Genomic DNA, 17,841 nt, shown 5'->3' on the forward strand with positions numbered 1-17,841 from the left:
GGCGGCCTCAGCACTCTCCCCCTGGTGCACAGCTACTGGATCACCTGGGTCACGTGCTGACTGTGACATCTGATACAAGGAGAAAGGGGATGGTTGATGTGAACTCTGGGTCTCTGCATTTCCATCACCATGGAAGCCCTGAATGCAGCTATCCTGCACAAAGGCTGAGTGCCCAAGAGACTGGACACCAAAGGGGCCTCCTGACCATCTCAGCCAGACCTCCCTTCCAGGTGCTCCAGACTGCTCCAAGGATTTCATAGACTTTCACTGGCACAACTGTTGACAATTAACATAGTAATCCCAGAGACTACTCAACCTTTAGTGAAAATAATGGGACCTTTTTTTTGCCATAAGCAATTTTGAAGAAATTAATACTAGAAAAAAAGGCTAATAATATCTAGACTCACAGAGGTTCAATGTTTAGACTAAAACAGAATCTCCTTCTAGTATCGTCACTCAAGAATGAGAGAATTCTTACCTGGGAAATCCCGTGAACAGAGGAGCATGGTGGGCTACAGTCCATGGGGACACAAAGAACCAGACATGACTGAGCACCCGTCTATGCACTAAGAATCTCTAGACTAGAGAGAAATCCACATCAACAGCTCTCTGAGCAAACTGAGCCTTGGCTGGTAGAACCCAGGCCGACCTACACACCAGCATCATTCCTTGTACTAGAGCCAGGGAGAAATCCAACAGTGAAAGAAAATGAAAGAAACACTGATCAACACCCACTGGAAAGCTCAAATTTTATTCAAATGTCTTCTCTGTACAAAAGGAAAAAAAACAGACTTTTTATGGAATTTAAAATACACGGCATTTCAAACCAGTAGTGACTCATTTGAAAAGACCCTGATGCTGGGAAAGATGAAGGGCAGGAGGAGAAGGGGATGACAGAGGATGAGATGGTTGGATGGCATCATTGACTCGATGGACATGGGTTTGGGTGAACTCCAAGAGTTGGTGATGGACAGGGAGGCCTGGCATGCTGTAGTTCATGGGGTCGCAAAGAGTCGGACACAACTGAGTGACTGAACTGACTGAGTGGTTATCTTAACATAACTTTAAAACAATACAGGAAAATACGAATGTCTTATAAACATAAAGTTAAATAAATTGACAATAATTTCCTTGAGTACTGTTTGAGAGTTGTTTTAGAAGAATATTTATTCTGTTCAAAAATATTTTTAACTAACCAATGAATCACAAGCCTTTGTAATGTTTTGTGCTTCACAGATAGAAAATACTTGCTAATTGAACTTATTTTTTGTTACCTACTAGTTCATCGCAGTTACAGTTTTGACCCATCTTTGCATTCTTGAATGGATTCAGTTGTCAGAATTTTATTTTTTCTTCCAGCTCCTGACCCATTATTTTCATATGTTTTTCACTATGATTTTTCATCTCAACGATTCCCTCCTCACTTTCTTATAGGATTCCATTAATGGAGACATTAGGAAATGTAATTTCATTGTCAGTGAATATGGATATTCCATGGAATTCTGTCCCTGTCTTTGGATTGCTTAGGGGGAAATAGCCCTATGGTGGAAGGGGTTTGTGGCTGCGACGCTGAAAGTCTGTTTTCCTTTCAGGACACGCTGTCCTGCTCGTCGTGGCCCGCGTCCCCGGGGCTGCGGTGGGAGAAGCGGTGGTGCGACCTGAGGCTCATCCCACTGCTGCACTCACGGTTCTCCCAGTACCTGCCCGGGACCGACCTGAGCCGGTGAGTTCCACCGGCGCCGCGCCAATGGCGAGGCCTGGAGTCTGACTGGTGATGGGGCTGTGATTCCCTGTTCGGTGTGCTTCCAATAGTGGGAAGAGGGTCACGTACCAAACACTCCGCAGTGCATGTGGTGGGCGTGGGCTTGGCTTGCTTCTCAGCCCGGCTGACCGAGCCTGGGAACCCTCAGACACCAGCTCCACCCCCGTGGCCGTCCTCCACGTGGGCCTCCGCTCGGTGCTGGGCCGGCCTTGCTGCCACCAGAGAGGGTGGAAGGCTGGGGCGGTGGACACTGTGCTGTTGCTTCAGGTGATGGTGAACCCCCAGCTCTCCGTGGAACCTGCTCACAGCGGCAGGGATGGAGGGGAAGCTGCGGGGCAGTCAGCCCCCGCCCACCACCTCACCCCATCTTGGGGAGGACAGGTAGAGTGGGGCCTGAGGTCCCTATGAGCCAGAGCGGTCAGTGTGGGAAAGGGGTAGAGAGTCCAGCAGCCACTCCTCGGGTCACCTCGCTCAGCCCAGCAGCTGCAGACTTAGAGTTGCTGCCATCTTCCACTTGAGCCTTCCTATGGATGTAAGATGTGGTTACACTGTGTTACATGACCTGAACTTGTGTGTCCTAATGATGTTGAGCATCTTTCCACCTGCATATTTATCACAGGAAATCCTCTTTGGTGAAATATCCCTTTGTTTCTTCATCATTTGGTCATTGGCTTGACTTACATATTTTTACCTTTTTATTTTTTACTGTTGAAATTTGAGAGTTTTGCATATATTCAAGAAAAAAAGTTGTTTGTATCAACACGCTAGTTTTTCCTATTCTGTTTTTTTAAACTTATTTTTAATTTTCAAATGTTAATATTGCCTCTATTATATCACTATATATACACCTTTTATTTGGTTTTAGTTATTGTCTAAACATTACACCATATGTCTTAGTCCTTCCAGGCTGCTGTGACAAAATATGGCAGATAATAGCAGTTGTTGTTCTCTAGTCACTTGGTCATGTCAGACTCTTTTGTGACCTCATAGGTTGTTGCCCCACCAGGCTTCTCTGTCCCTGGGATTCTCCAGTCAAGAATACTGGAGTGGTTTGCCATTTCCTCCTCCAGGGGATCTTCCCAACCCATGGATCTAACCTGTGTCTCCTGCCTTGGCAGGTGGGTACTTTACCACTGTGCCACCTGAGAAGCCCCAGTACTCGCAGCAAACAACAGAAATGGTTTCTCACAGCTCTGGGTTCTGGAAGCCTTCGTTAAAGGCATCCAGGTCATGGCTGAGTCCTCAAGTTCTTTGACGAAGACCGCTTCTAGTTTGTGCCTGCTGTCTTCTCCTCTGTCCTCCCTTGGAGGACACCTTGGGGTGGGGCCAGGGGTCACTCTGGAGCCTCTTTATGAACAACTGATCTTGTGCATGAGGCCTTGACTCTCGTGGCTTCAGCATCTCCTCTTGGCACCAACATGTTGGTCACTAGGATTTCAAAATGTGACTAGGAGGTGTGGCACCAACACTTGGACCACCATGCATGATTTATTAGTGTTTAATGTAACTTATCCTGGAGAAGGAAATGGCAGCCCACTCCAGTATTCTTGCCTGGAGAACCTCATGAACAGAGGAGCCTGGTGGGCTATAGTCCATGGGGTCACAAGAGTCGAACACGACTTAGCGACTAAACCACCACCAGTACAACTTATTTTTTTTTCTCCCATTTATTTTTATTAGTTGGAGGCTAATTACTTTACATCATTACAGTAGTTTTTGTCATACATTGAAATGAATTAGCCATGGATTTACATGTATTTCCCCATCCCAGTCCCCCCTCCCACCTCCCTCTCCACCTGATCCCTCTGGGTCTTCCCAGTGCACCAGGCCCGAGCACTTGACTCATGCACCCAACCTGGGCTGGTGATCTGTTTCACCCTAGATAATATACATGTTTCGATGCTGTTCTCTTGAAACATCCCACCCTCGCCTTCTCCCAGAGTCCACAAGTCTGTTCTATACATCTGAGTCTCTTTTTCTTTTTTTGCATATAGGGTTATCATTACCATCTTTCTAAATTCCATATACATGTGTTAGTATACTGTAATGGTCTTTATCTTTCTGGCTTACTTCGCTCTGTATAATGGGCTCCAGTTTCATCCATCTCATTAGAACTGATTCAAATGAATTCTTTTTAATGGCTGAGTAATATTCCATGGTGTATATGTACCACAGCTTCCTCATCCATTCGTCTGCTGATGGGCATCTGGGTTGCTTCCATGTCCTGGCTATTATAAACAGTGCTGCGATGAACATTGGGGTGCACGTGTCTCTTTCAGATCTGGTTTCCTTGGTGTGTATGCCCAGAAGTGGGATTGCTGGGTCATATGGCAGTTCTATTTCCAGCTTTTTAAGAAATCTCCACACTGTTTTCCATAGTGGCTGTACTAATTTGCATTCCCACCAACAGTGTAAGAGGGTTCCCTTTTCTCCACACCCTCTCCAGCATTTATTGCTTGTAGACTTTTGGATAGCAGCCATCCTGACTGGCATATAATGGTACCTCATTCTATGACTCTCTTAAGGTAGCACAACTTATTAATTTTACTCTTTCAGGAAATTCTAGAAACTAAAAACACCTTAACTAATTCTTTTATTTCTTTCTTATCTTTGTGCATATTTCTGAAAATATTTGAATTATATTGTTGTTGTTCAGTCGCTGAGTCGTGTCCAACTCTTTGCAACTCTATGAACTGCAGCATGCCAGGCTTCCCTGTCCTTCGCCATCTCCCAGAGTTTGCTCAAACTCATGTCCACTGAGTCACCAATGCCATTCAACCATTTCATCCTCTGTCACCTCCTTCTCCTTCTGCCCTCAGTCTTTCCCAGCATCAGGGTCTTTGCCAGTGAGTTGGCTCTTTGCATCAGTTGGCCAAAGTATTAGAGATTCACCGCCAGCATTAATCCTTCTAGTGAATATTCAAGGTTGAATTATGTATGTATCTTAAATTCCTCAAGATATATTTTTTTTTGTTTTTAGATAACTGTTATTCAAATATGCCCTACTTTTAATCTTTCTGTTTCTGTTTATTTGTTTCTTTTGGATCTATTTGTTTTCTGCTTTCAGAAATTTAAAATATTTCTATTAATGGTATTTTTAGTGTGTATATTTGTTCTTTTTGTTTTTACTTTAAAAATCTTACATAGTTAAATGATGTAGAAATGTTTAGCTAAAGAAATTTATGAGGCAAAAGAAATTGTATGAATCTAGATGACTTCTTCCATTTTTATTTTTATGACACCTCAACACATCAACAGCTTCTAGCAGTTGAATTAATTACACTCAGTGACTATGACAGTAATAAGCAGTTATAAACACAACACTCTTCTGAGTGGATTGCACAGCAATTCAGATTCAAGAGCTAATTTATTGTTCACTCATTCAGTCAATAAATATCGATTTAATGTCTATATGGAAGGTGTTGTGTTTACTGCTTTCCCTAAAGGAGGTCATGAGCCAGTGGCAGTTGAGACAGTGAGGGAAATAAAAGAGAAAAGATAAATTAGTGGCCCATGATGACAGATATACAAAATTGTTGAACTTGGATCAAAACCCAGGATGTTATGTGTTGGTTGGTTTTTCCAAGGCCCATAATTTTAACTTTGGTGATATAATACCTCTCTTATTTAATTGCAACAGAGTTGTGTTCCTGTCATATCTATTGTGTAAATATGAGTTAAAACATCATAACATTTTATCAATAATAAGACAGTTTATGTTCATTGTATAGTAATGACTTGGAAATATGTGTTTCAGTTCAAGCCTGAAATATAATATTGCAGAACGTTACAGTGTCAGGAGATTAGAATGGGAAGATTATTAAGGAGAAGAAAGCGTTTCATTGTATTAACTATAGAATAGAAATCCTGAATAGACTGAGAAACAGATTAATTTCCACACAGCCCCCATTCCTCTAAGCCCACCATGCCTTCATGCTGCTGCTGTTTATTTTTGGCGGAAATCACCTCCTGTCTAAAGCGTGTGCTTTGTCTCCTGTCCCCCGTATAAGCCATCCATCCAGGTGGACCGCAGACCCTGCTGCCTCGTTTTCCTTTACAGGAAGCCCTCGTTGGTCCACAGCCTCTGTAACATCCTTGAGCTAATGTTCATCTTCTCTCCCACTCACACATGTGCATTTCAGTCCCGCATCAGCTTGTATTTGCCAGCCATCCTACCTCGTCTGACACAATCAACCCAGTGCACACAAATCTGACCACGCGGTCCTCCATGGACGTTCAGCCGCGGTTCCCATAGACTTGAAGCTCCTTCCGTGATATTCCCTCTCCTGCCCTGTCCAACTCTGCCTGCTTTCTCACAGTCCCGCTAACCCTCTCCTGGACAAGGCCGTCCAGCCACTCAGACTGTCGCTGCAACTCTCCCTCCTCCTGCTTGCAATGCCCCTCCACCACTGACTTCTCCTCCTCACTCCTCACAAAGTAAACTTCTCCTGCATGTGCCTACATGTGGCACGTGATGAACAATGATCGCAAACATGAATTACTAACTGTGTAAATAAGAATTGTATATATTGATATATATGCATATCAACAGTTAATTATTTATGAATTTTTCATGCAAGGGAAGAATAAATTTGTAGATTAAATGAAAAAAACTACTTTGAAATTTCACAACATTTGAGAATAACTTTTGTTGCCAGAGTAGTGATCAGGAATTGTTAGAAAAATAGAGAACAATATTGAGTGGAAAGTGGAAAAAAGTTCAAATTATCTAACTGTAATCTTGTCACTGTGGGTTTTTTTTTTTTTGAGCAAGTGTGTGTGTGTGTGTTTGTATCTATGTGTGTGTGTGTGTGTGTGTGTGTGTGTGTGTGTGTGTACAAAGAATCATAATTTAATCTAGGAATCCTCAAGACTACTACAAATGCTGTTAAATTTTCATATTTCCCAATACCTCAATGCTAACTTAGCAGGTGCGTGTGTATACTAAGTCACTTCAGCTGTGTCTGACTCTTTGCAACCCCATGGATGGCAGCCTGCCTGGCTCCTCTGTCCATGGGATTCTCCAGGCAAGAATACTGGAGCAGGTTGCCATGCCCTCCTCCAGGGGATCTTCTGGACCCAGGGATCGAACTGCATCTCTTATGTCTCCTGCATTGGGAGGCAGGTTCTTTACTACTAGCACCACCTGGGAAGCCCTACTTAGTGGGTAGTGTAGTGTACTGATTTCAGAGAGTATATGATCAAACAAGCTGAAAAAAAGAAGTTTTGTTTTTCTTTCTTTCTTTTTTTAATAATTACTAATTATCTTGACCCAAATAATTCCATTTTCTAGAAGCACAAATATCCCCACAGCCTTGGGGCTCTGGCTAAGTGCTGGGTGACACGTGCTCACCAAATTCTCTTAAATATCGCCTCAAGGCCACACGTTGTCAGTTCTTTCTCAGCACTTCAGTGATCAGTGAGAGGATTTGGGTCCCATCAATTCCTCCATAAATATTTTTTGAATCTGTCAAGTATGTTTTCCTCATTCTCCGTTAGGGGAAATTGGGGCACAACTAAGTTGGACTAACGTGCCAGTACTCTTATTTATTCAGTAGCAGAAGTAGAAACAGGGCCCAGGCTAACATCTTGATGACGTGTTTACTTTGTTAGAGGTTTTATGCAATCAAAAAACTGTTGAAATAACTTATATTCATGAAAGGGCTTCCAACCAATAACCTGAAAAGTGGAAACAGAATGTAAAATTGGAATATATTAGTGTATAAACCTAGGTTTATAAAGGCTAGTCCTTGCAAATGATGTGGAGACTGTGTGCCATGTGCATGGGCTGTGGGTTTCCTCTAAGTGCATCAACTCTAATCAGCTAAAAATACCCAGCTGCTGTGATTCATTTACAGCAGACAGGACAAATATGTTCAAGACATGCTTTAATTTACAGTACATGAAGCAATGGTTATGATAATCAGAAAGCAGAAAGAAACGTTGTTGCTAACTCAAATTAGTTCTCATTTTCCATGGATAGTTGAGCTTCTGTCTGCATATCCTAAATGTCTTACTTACTAGTGAATATAAAAATTAAAGTTGAGAAAGTCACGTGAAGTTACAATATTCTTTTTGTGCTGTGCATATTTTTTTCTTGTCACAAATTCAAAAGAGCATGATTTCAAAGAGACAGACAATAGTTGCCACCTCTCAGACTTTTCATGTGATTTTCAGAGCAAATAAAAAAAATGTTTGAACACTTTCCCATAATCAGTTGAAAGTTCTTGGTCAAGTTTATCAGAACAAGTGTCTCTAAAAATACTAATAATGTGGATGCAAAGGGCCTTCAGTGTGGAAGTCTCTGGAGCATGTCCGGTGATGAGGTCTGGACCAGTCTTGTGGGACAGGAGAGAGACACCAGCCTCATGATGAAGCCGGGCCAGATAATTCCTGGCTGGAGTGTCTTTATTTTTGAAATTGAAATATGTGTAATATGCACAAACACCTACTTAACAAAATTCGGGAGAGACAAAAAAGCAATTTAATTGGAGAAAAACATATAAATGTACACTATTTACATAGACTTTTGAATGCTGGACTACATCATTTGTCTATTGCTTCAAAACTGGCTGGGATTTATAGAGAGTTTGTGCATTTTCTGAAGTGTATTGTGTTGCACCACAGAGTAATTTTCAAGCATGAGGCATTTGGCTACTTTCCATTCATTTTGGGATTTTTATCTATTCCTCTCCATTAAGCTTATATTGAAACATGCAAGAACTTGAAACAGAAAAATAAAAGTAAGTAATTAAAGCTGCGGGAAGCTGCTTTAAACTCTACAACACTTTTGTAAACAATTTAGGATGGCATTATTTAATTTTCTCTAACAACAACAAAAACTCAATAAAAGACAATAGAGATATTCAGGCTGGCCATAGCACTTTTAAGGAGAGCGTGGTTGTTATTGAAATGCAAACATCCACATAAATTTACAGCCTGAATATTTAGACGTAAAAAGCTGTGGACCCTTGTCCAAAACCGTCCCTGAGAAGACAAATAGCTGGATGAACAGCTGAGAAAGTGCTTCAGCTCATGACAGCATGAGAGTTTTAAATGATGCTCAGTGCAGGGTTTTCGTGCGATCTTTCCATCAGCAATGCACTAAAAAATGTCAAGAGGTGATGATAGCCAAAATAATAGATAAACATCTATGCATAACTTTGTGATATGCAGGGAACAGGGAGAATCCCTCTCAAATGTCTTTGACATGCTTCCATTTACATAATATATTGTACATCTCCAAGTTTCTCCAAACTTATCTGTGTCTCAAGATGCTTTGAGTAATTCAGAATTGTGTGTCATCTGGGTTCATATTTGTATGCATGTGTGCTAAATTGCTTAGTTGTGTCCAATGCTTTGCAACACTGTGGACTGCAGCCCACCAGGTTCCTCTGTCCATGGGATTCTCCAGGCATGAGTACTGAAGTGGGTTGCATGCCCTCCTCCAGGGGATCTTCCCAACCCAGGGATCAAACTCACATCTCTTGTGGCTCCTGCCTTGGCAAGCAGGTTCCTTACCACTAGTGCCACCTGGGAGGCTGGGTTCATCTTTAGTGTTCAATGTTAATAACAGATTTTTTTTTCCATTTATTTTTATTAGTTGGAGACTAATTACTTTACAATATTGTAGTGGTTTTTGTCATACATTGACATGAGTCAGCCATGGATTTACATGTATTCCCCATCCCAGTCCCCCCTCCCACCTCCCTCTCCACCTGATTCCTCTGGGTCTTTCCAGTGCACCAGGCCCGAGCACTTGTCTCATGCATCCAGCCTGGGCTGGTGATCTGTTTCACCCTAGATAATATACATGTTTCGATGCTGTTCTCTCGAAACATCCCACCCTCACCTTCCCCCACAGAGTCCAAAATTCTGTTCTGTACATCTGTGTCTTTTTTTCTGTTTTGCATATAGGGTTATCGTTACCATCTTTCTAAATTCCATATATATGCATTAGTATACTGTATTGGTCTTTATCTTTCTGGCTTACTTCACTCTGTATGATGGGCTCCAGTTTCATCCATCTCATTAGAGCTGATTCAAATGAATTCTTTTTAATGGCTGAGTAACATTCCATGGTGTATATGTACCACAGCTTCCTTATCCATTCGTCTGCTGATGGGCATCTAGGTTGCTTCCATGTCCTGGCTATTATAAACAGTGCTGCGATGAACATTGGGGTGCATGTGTCTCTTTCAGATCTGGTTTCCTCAGTGTGTATGCCCAGAAGTGGGATTGCTGGGTCATATGGCAGTTCTATTTCCAGTTTTTTAAGAAATCTCCACACTGTTCTCCATAGCGGCTGTACTAGTTTGCATTCCCACCAACAGTGTAAGAGGGTACCCTTTTCTCCACACCCTCTCCTCTCTAGCATTTATTGCTTGTAGACTTTTGGATAGCAGCCATCCTGACTGGCGTGTAATGGTACCTCATTGTGGTTTTGATTTGCATTTCTCTGATAATGAGTGATGTTGAGCATCTTTTCATGTGTTTGTTAGCCATCTGTATGTCTTCCTTGGAGAAATGTCTGTTTAGTTCTTTGGCCCATTTTTTGATTGGATCATTTATTTTTCTGGAATTGAGCTGGAGGAGTTGCTTGTATATTTTTGAGATTAATCCTTTGTCTGTTGCTTCGTTTGCTATTATTTTCTCCCAATCTGAGGGCTATCTTTTCACCTTGCTTATAGTTTCCTTTGTTGTGCAAAAGCTTTTAAGTTTCATTAGGTCCCATTTGTTTATTTTTGCTTTTATTTCCAATTCGGGGAGGTGGGTCATAGAGGATCCTGCTGTGATTTATGTCGGAGAGTGTTTTGCCTATGTTCTCCTCTAGGAGTTTTATAGTTTCTGGTCTTACATTTAGATCTTTAATCCATTTTGAGTTTATTTTTGTGTATGGTGTTAGAAAGTGTTCTAGTTTCATTCTTTTCCAAGTAGTTGACCAGTTTTCCCAGCACCACTTGTTAAAGAGGTCGTCTTTTTTACATTGTATATACTTGCCTCCTTTGTCAAAGACAAGGTGTCCATAGGTTCGTAGATTTATCTCTGGGCTTTCTATTCTGTTCCATTGATCTATATTTCTGTCTTTGTGCCAGTACCATACTGTCTTGATGACTGTGGCTTTGTAGTAGAGTCTGAAGTCAGGCAGGTTGATTCCTCTAGTTCCATTCTTCTTTCTCAAGATTGCTTTGGCTATTCGAGGTGTTTTGTATTTCCATACAAATTGTGAAATTATTTGTTCTAGATCTGTGAAAAATACCATTGGTAGCTTGATAGGGATTGCATTGACTCTATAGATTGCTTTGGGTAGTATAGCCATTTTGACAATATTGACTCTTCCAATCCATGAACACGGTATATTTCTCCATCTGTTTGTGTCCTCTTTGATTTCTTTCATCAGTGTTTTATAGTTTTCTATGTATAGGTCTTTTGTTTCTTTGGGTAGATATACTCCTAAGTATTTTATTCTTTTTGTTGCAATGGTGAATGGTATTGTTTCCTTAATTTCTCTTTCTGAATAACAGATTTTTTAAAAGATATAAGGAAAGAGGAATTTGAAGCTGCATTTATGTGGTCTGCAAGAAGAGCTTTTGAGCAGACAGCTATCTCAAGTTGCACACAGACACACGAGATGATGTCTTGGTCTGATTTGCTCTGACGTCTCTGCAGGCAGAACGCCTTCCAAGTCACCGCCGTGGACGGGGTCTGCAGCGGGGTCATTCAGTGCCTCTCCGCGGAGGACTGCGGGGAGTGGCTGCAAGCAATAGCCACCAACATTTCCAGCCTCACAAAGCACAACGTAAGTAGTGGTTCCAGAAATGCCGGGAAAGCTCCTCCACCTGCCTCAGTGAACCTCTTCAGTACACAAGTTAACTCCATCAGCTGTTTGGTGTTCTGCTAGGAATGGACCACTGCACATCCACCATAAGAGCTATTCTTAAAGTGGATTATACTTGCTCAAAGAAAGCCACTCTATCTTGAGTGTTTTAGTCCAGTGTATCAATACAAGAGTATTTACACCGAAGTTTCCATTCACAAACATAGTAACATCTACATTAGTTAAATAACTGAAAATAGATATTTGACATGTAAGCACTAAATATCTATATCTGTATATATATACATATATATCATCCACCTATATTTTTATATATGTATATATGCATCTATCTACCTTCATTTCATATCTCTATACAGTCTGTCTATATATATCATCCATCCATCAGCATCTATAATCCATGTATATATATGCATTTGTCTACCTATATATCTATACATCTGTATGTTTACTAGTTTGTCCACTTGCAAAGCAGCCTACAATATTATTTGAGCCCCTAGATCCTTTAAGAATAACTCACTTGTAATAATATTGCAAGAAAAGTTGCACAATAACTGCTGAGCTAAAGCACCTGGACAGGGACTGTCTCCAGGGGCAAGGGAGGGTATGTGTTTCTCACAGCCTCAGCGGGCATGGCTGGAGGCCTGTGAATATCACATACAGGAGAGGGAGAAGGACAGGACGGGTATGAAGGAGGACCCATGGAGGGACCTTGAAAGGACCCATGGAAGTATAACTTCAAACACACTCTCCTGTGATCAGGCAAAGGGGATTCAAGCCGATTGCCTTTGCAGTGATATTTTTGCCAGGGGAGAAGCTGGGCTCCGGTGTCAGGGGACTCAGTGTGGAGCCCAGTTCTCCCTGCACCAGCTCTGAGCTGGACTTCAAGCTCCTCTGCTTAAATGAATGCTGTTAGCCTCAGTCCTGCGAGGGCTAAATGAAGAAGTGCTTCAGCCATTCTGGCCCTGAAATGATGCTGAAACAGTTGCACTTCTCCTTTCTTCAGCAGCACTCTAAATTTCATGATTTAATCCAAAACTGCTGATAAATGGCTGTATAGATTCGCTCATTGTGTGTGACGCTGCACATCTCTGTTTTGTCCAGTTGTCATTTGAGATTCTTCATCTTCTGAAGGATGGCCGTGTGAATACCAGAATGTGAATCACACAGGACAAGCTGAGCTAAAATAAATGTCTAGTGGTGACTAGACCATTAAGCAGCTCTGATTTCTGGCAACCAAAGACCTACCCCTCAGTCCCTCATCTTTAAAAGAGACAGAGGGAAGCAAATAAAAGGCAGCTCTCTCTCTCAGCTAGCATTTCATGAATCTAACCTTTCCCATCACTTTTTACTGCTCCAGCACTGGAATAGATTCCGATTGATAAGCAGAGAGAATTTCATGCGACATTTCTACTAAGGTTACCTGTTAACACAAAGGAAGCTCTTCTGGTCTAAATTCTCCCACATATGTCCTATGCATGTGTTCCCTTTATCAGAATGGAATGTGGTACTTGAAATGTATCACTTCTGTGTGTGTGCTTGCATATAGATAAATACAAATATTTATGGAATATGCTTCTTATTCTTAAAGGTTCACTGAAAATCAGTGATAGTAAATGAGGATGTATGGTTGCACATGTGATATTTTCAAAATACATAATAGTATTTCATTATAAGAAAAAGGGTAGACTCTCTTACCCAAATGTTTTTAATCAATGAGAATGCTCTCAGTAAAAAGTTAGAGAGACCCCAAAGGAGTAAATAGTGGGGTTTTTTCCCCAAATGAAGAGAGTCATGGATGGCAGCATTTCTTGAAAGCTACCATCCACCCAGAACCCATCCTCTGTCTACACACATTATTGCTACTATTACCCACTACTCTTAGAGAGTTGGCTTTTACCTTGAGTTTGCTGCCTCATGATCACAGAAGGGTTGCAACAGTTCCAAACATCACTTCAGTGTTCAGAACAGGAAAGTAAGGGAAGAAGGATATGTAGTGCCAGCTACATCTCTCCTCTTTTATCAAGATAAGATAAATTTTTCCAGAAACTCTTTACTAGACTAATAATGCTCACTTCTCCTCCTCCTGGCTGAGCCCCATGACAGTTCTGGGGATGGGTGGCTAGTCTCTACCTTTTGTACTGTTTATGGTGGGATGACCAAGAAGAGAAGACTGTAAATGGCTTTTGAGTCAGATAATTGACAGTATTTACTACATTGTTTAATACTTAAAAAAGCATATTAATCCTAAAAAACTGCATGAACAACCAGCAGCCCTGTGATTTTTGTGGGATGATCACAGTCCTTCAGGATTCACACATATACACATACATACACACACATGCACGTGCACACGCACACACACACACGTACATATCTCATCAGTCATTTGAGTTCCTGCAGACTGTATTTCAGCCATCTTCTTATATTTTACCCATTTACCTGCAGGAGCCAAAAAAAAAAAAAAAAAACGGTCATTTGGGAGTCATGTTTAATCCATAGAGTTCTGCTATTTTAGATGGAAAACACTTGCAAGCTGAAAAGAGAATTTTTTTCCATAAAACTGTTGGTTGTGAAGAACTGAAGGAAAAACTTCTATTGTGTCTGCCGCCTTAGAAAGACTCAACAAAGCTCGTAGGTGAATTGAAAGTCATAACAAAATAAAGCCTAACAGAAAGGAGATTTACCAGAAAGGCCTGAAGCTGTGATCAGACGTTGCAGAGTGAGATTCTGACAGGCGTGGTGTCACTGAGGGAGACGTTTTCTTCCTTCTGTAGCAGCTGGCATTCCTGAGTCCTTGGATGCACTTTTGTGCAGTGCCTTGTTTTCACCGTTGTTTCTCCTCACACATCAAATACGAACTTCCGTCGTGCAGGCATCAACTCGATGTGGGCCATGGTGTGGGATCAGACAGGGCAGGGACAGTAAGTTAAGTCAGGATAAAAGCAAGGGGAAGTCTAGCATTATACCATGAGTGCATTTTCTTAATCATACTGTGCTTTTTACATGATTAGAGTTTATTTTGGCAAGTTGTGTTGGGGAGATTTCAATAAAATAACTAACCTACTTTATCTGGTAGAAAGCTACTCACCAAAAAATAAGCTTTTCAACAATTTTTTTTTAATTTAAAGATTTTTTTTGATGTGAACCATTTTTTAAGTCTTCATTGAATTTGTTATTATATTGCTTCTGTTTTATGGTCTGTTTTTTTGGCCAAAAGGCATGTGGGATCTTAGCTCCCCCACCAGGGATTGAACTCACAACCCCTGCATTAGAGGGCAAAGTCCCAACCACTGAAACACCAGGGAAGTTCCAACAAATTTTTACATTGGAAAAAAATTAGCTGGTAATTTCCCTGCACAATCCAGACCCTTTGCTTTGATGTTAACTGACAACTGCATTCATAAGCAAATGGTCAGTTTTCCATGGCAGTTTCCAAGGAGCTGCCCCCTAGCCAGCCGGACTCCACCTGCCTGGCCTTAGTTACTCCCCTTTGAGCCTCAGTCTTTCTCCTTTCTTCCAGCCCGAGCTCCCCAGTCTCCCATGTTCCAGGGGCCTCAAAGCCTCCAGGGAGTGCCCAGGGCCTTGCCCCGACCCATCCACCCTTCTCCTGCCCTGCTGAGGCTGGCCTTCAGAGGCTGACCCTCCTGGGCCCAGAGCTGTTGGAGACCCCACAGGAGTGCGTGTGGGAACACACGCTGTCCAGTGCACTTCAAGGGGCAGAGGACATCGGCCGGCAGAGAACCTGCTCACTAGAGGAACCACTGGACACCCAGTGAGCACACGGGCCCTGAAGGGGAGGTCATACCTGGTGAACCGTGGACAGCGTGTTACGAGAAGCCTGAGCAGCTCAGACACGTGGACCACTCACCAGTCGATGCTTATTCCCTGCACCAGGCCCCTCCCTTCACCTGTGACCCTCGCCTCCTGGGAACTGCCTGCTTCCAGAGATTCACTGAGGTCTCTAATCAGTCCTGGGGGGCGGGGGGAGATGCTCCCACTCAGCACCAGGTGTCCTGTGGAAGAGGAGGCACATGGTGAGCTCAGTGCAGACGAAGGTCCAGCAGAAATCATACAGCCATCACTGTCAGTTTGCTATTGCTTGATGAATGTTTCTCAGAAGCCAAGCTTGAGGGAGCAGAGGTGGCTGCAGGCGCCCTGAGGGTCCAGGCTGGGCTCTAACTATAAACACTGCGTGTCCCCTCTGTAGGAAGCCTGACTAAATGACTCCACAGCGATAGAACCTGCCCTCTTCACCTGTGACCAACACAGGCCGATCAAACACCCCCACACGCCTGAAACCCAGGGCCCAGTGCCTGCAACTCAGCCCACGGCCAGGACACTGTGTGCTTTCGTTTACATACGTAAAATAAAATGACCGTCTTCTTGTGTAGATGGTATTAACCTTTGTTCAGTTAACATATAATCCTGAGCATTTTCCTATGACAGTAATTACATTCTGAAATCACCTACATATAATGGACTAATAGATATTTTGCTATTTGCTTAATGAAAATTAATGAATAGAGTATTATTTGAAATGCACATCATTTAAAATGCATCATTAATGTAATAGTGCCCTATGAATTTCTGGCATATTAGCCAGTGAAAATGTTGCTAATTCACTAATTATACCTTAATATAGGTGTCTAGGGGTCTTCCCTGGTGGCTCAGCAGTGAAAGAATCCACCTGCCAATACAGGACACTCAGGTTCAATCCTTGGGTCGGGAAGATCCCCTGGAGAAGGAAATGGCAGTCCACTCCAGTATTCTTGCTGGAGAATCCCATGGAAAGAAGATCCTGGTGGGCTATAGTCCATGGGGTCTAAAGAGTTGGATATGACTAGGCAACGAAACCACCAAACCACCATAGACGTCTAGGAGAAGAATCTAAGAATACGAACATTCTTTGGTCTTGTAAACTATGATTGATGTCTTAATCCAGCCCAGTGCAGGTTGGTTGGAGTTTCTATGAGGTTCTCTTTGTTTCTATTCCTTCTGCCCCAAAGATGCACCCCCCACAACCAGGCCTGAGGGCACGTCTATGCAGGGATAATGGCTTCTCCCAGCTTCTCCCTCAGCACAAATTTACAAAACCCTTGTCTGTGTTCATGGGTTTTCAGATCCAGACTTCAGCACACATGCTGAGGTAGAGATCTGTGTTGCGTTTGAAACCCTACCCATCACATGTGCTGCCCAGGTTATCGCAGAAGAAAGCAGAAGCTCTGCTTCTCCCTCGGTCTACTTCGTCCCATCCGAGCATCTAGTGGACGCCCCCCCGAGCCCGTTAGTGACTGCGGACGGTCCGCTCGCGCCTCTGGGTCTCTCACATCCAGAATCTCAGCCACACTTGTACAAGGGATTTTCAGAAGTCTTCACAAAAAGTGCTGCTGCTAGGTTTATCTTTCTACTTACATTGCTAGCAATAGGAAGGTAGGCGTGCCTCAGGCCACCCCAACTCGCCCTAAATCCAGAGGCTAAATATGGGCTGTTTTGGGAGTTGGCAGATGAGGGATTGTTTTTCAAGTAATTAACCACTTTTTAAAGTGTTGTTCTCTTTTCAGATTTAATACAATTTTTATCGTTAACTCAGTAATATGCATTTTATATTCAGTTTTTAATTTTCTATCAAAATTCATTGTCACATTTAGTTTTGCAGTGTAAAACCCTGTTTCAATGATTGTAACTCTGTGATACATTGAAATAGCCCCTGACATTAAACACCTCTGGGGTGCATTCGACCATTTATTCTCCACAGGCCCTTAAAGGCCTAAAAACACCCTAGAATAGTACCACAGTATAACATTTTAATTTAGAAGAAATTTGACACTCAGAAATGGATCTGTAGATTTCATATGTGTCATTATTTAGTGGCTCAGCTGTGTCTGGCTCTGTGACCCCATGGACTGTAGCCTGCCAGACTCCTCTGTCCATGGGATTTCCCAGGCAAGAACACTGGAGTGGGCTGCCAGTTCCTCCTCCGGGGATCTTCCTGACCTAGAGAGTAGAACCCCAGTCTCCTGCATTGGCAGGCAGATTCTTTACCACTGAGCCACCAGGGAAGCCCATGATTTCATATTAGGATAGTTATTATGAATTTTATTTTTTAATGAAATGTATTTTGTTTAAAATGTATTTTGTTTTATTTGTCTAGCTTAAAATTTAGGATGACTACTGATTTATATGCATCTCATATTCAAATACCTTGAAGTTACTAAGTCACTTTTAGAAGGAAAGTGTA

The 17,841-nt window shown here is 42.3% G+C and overlaps 1 protein-coding gene across 6 annotated transcripts in view; it reads left to right on the forward strand.

Moving 5' to 3' along the window:
• The window catches only part of SNTG1 (syntrophin gamma 1), a 391,921-nt gene that overhangs the window by 306,833 nt on the left and 67,247 nt on the right, over positions 1 to 17,841 (forward strand). For all 6 annotated transcript variants that reach the window (XM_070477087.1, XM_070477085.1, XM_070477089.1 and 3 more), the window contains 2 exons: positions 1,593 to 1,723; positions 11,432 to 11,561. In XM_070477087.1, the coding sequence (XP_070333188.1) occupies positions 1,593 to 1,723; positions 11,432 to 11,561 (261 nt within the window). The remainder of the gene's footprint in view (positions 1 to 1,592; positions 1,724 to 11,431; positions 11,562 to 17,841) is intronic.

Source organism: Odocoileus virginianus, chromosome 15, assembly GCF_023699985.2.
Source record: "Odocoileus virginianus isolate 20LAN1187 ecotype Illinois chromosome 15, Ovbor_1.2, whole genome shotgun sequence".
Lineage (NCBI taxonomy): Eukaryota > Metazoa > Chordata > Mammalia > Artiodactyla > Cervidae > Odocoileus > Odocoileus virginianus.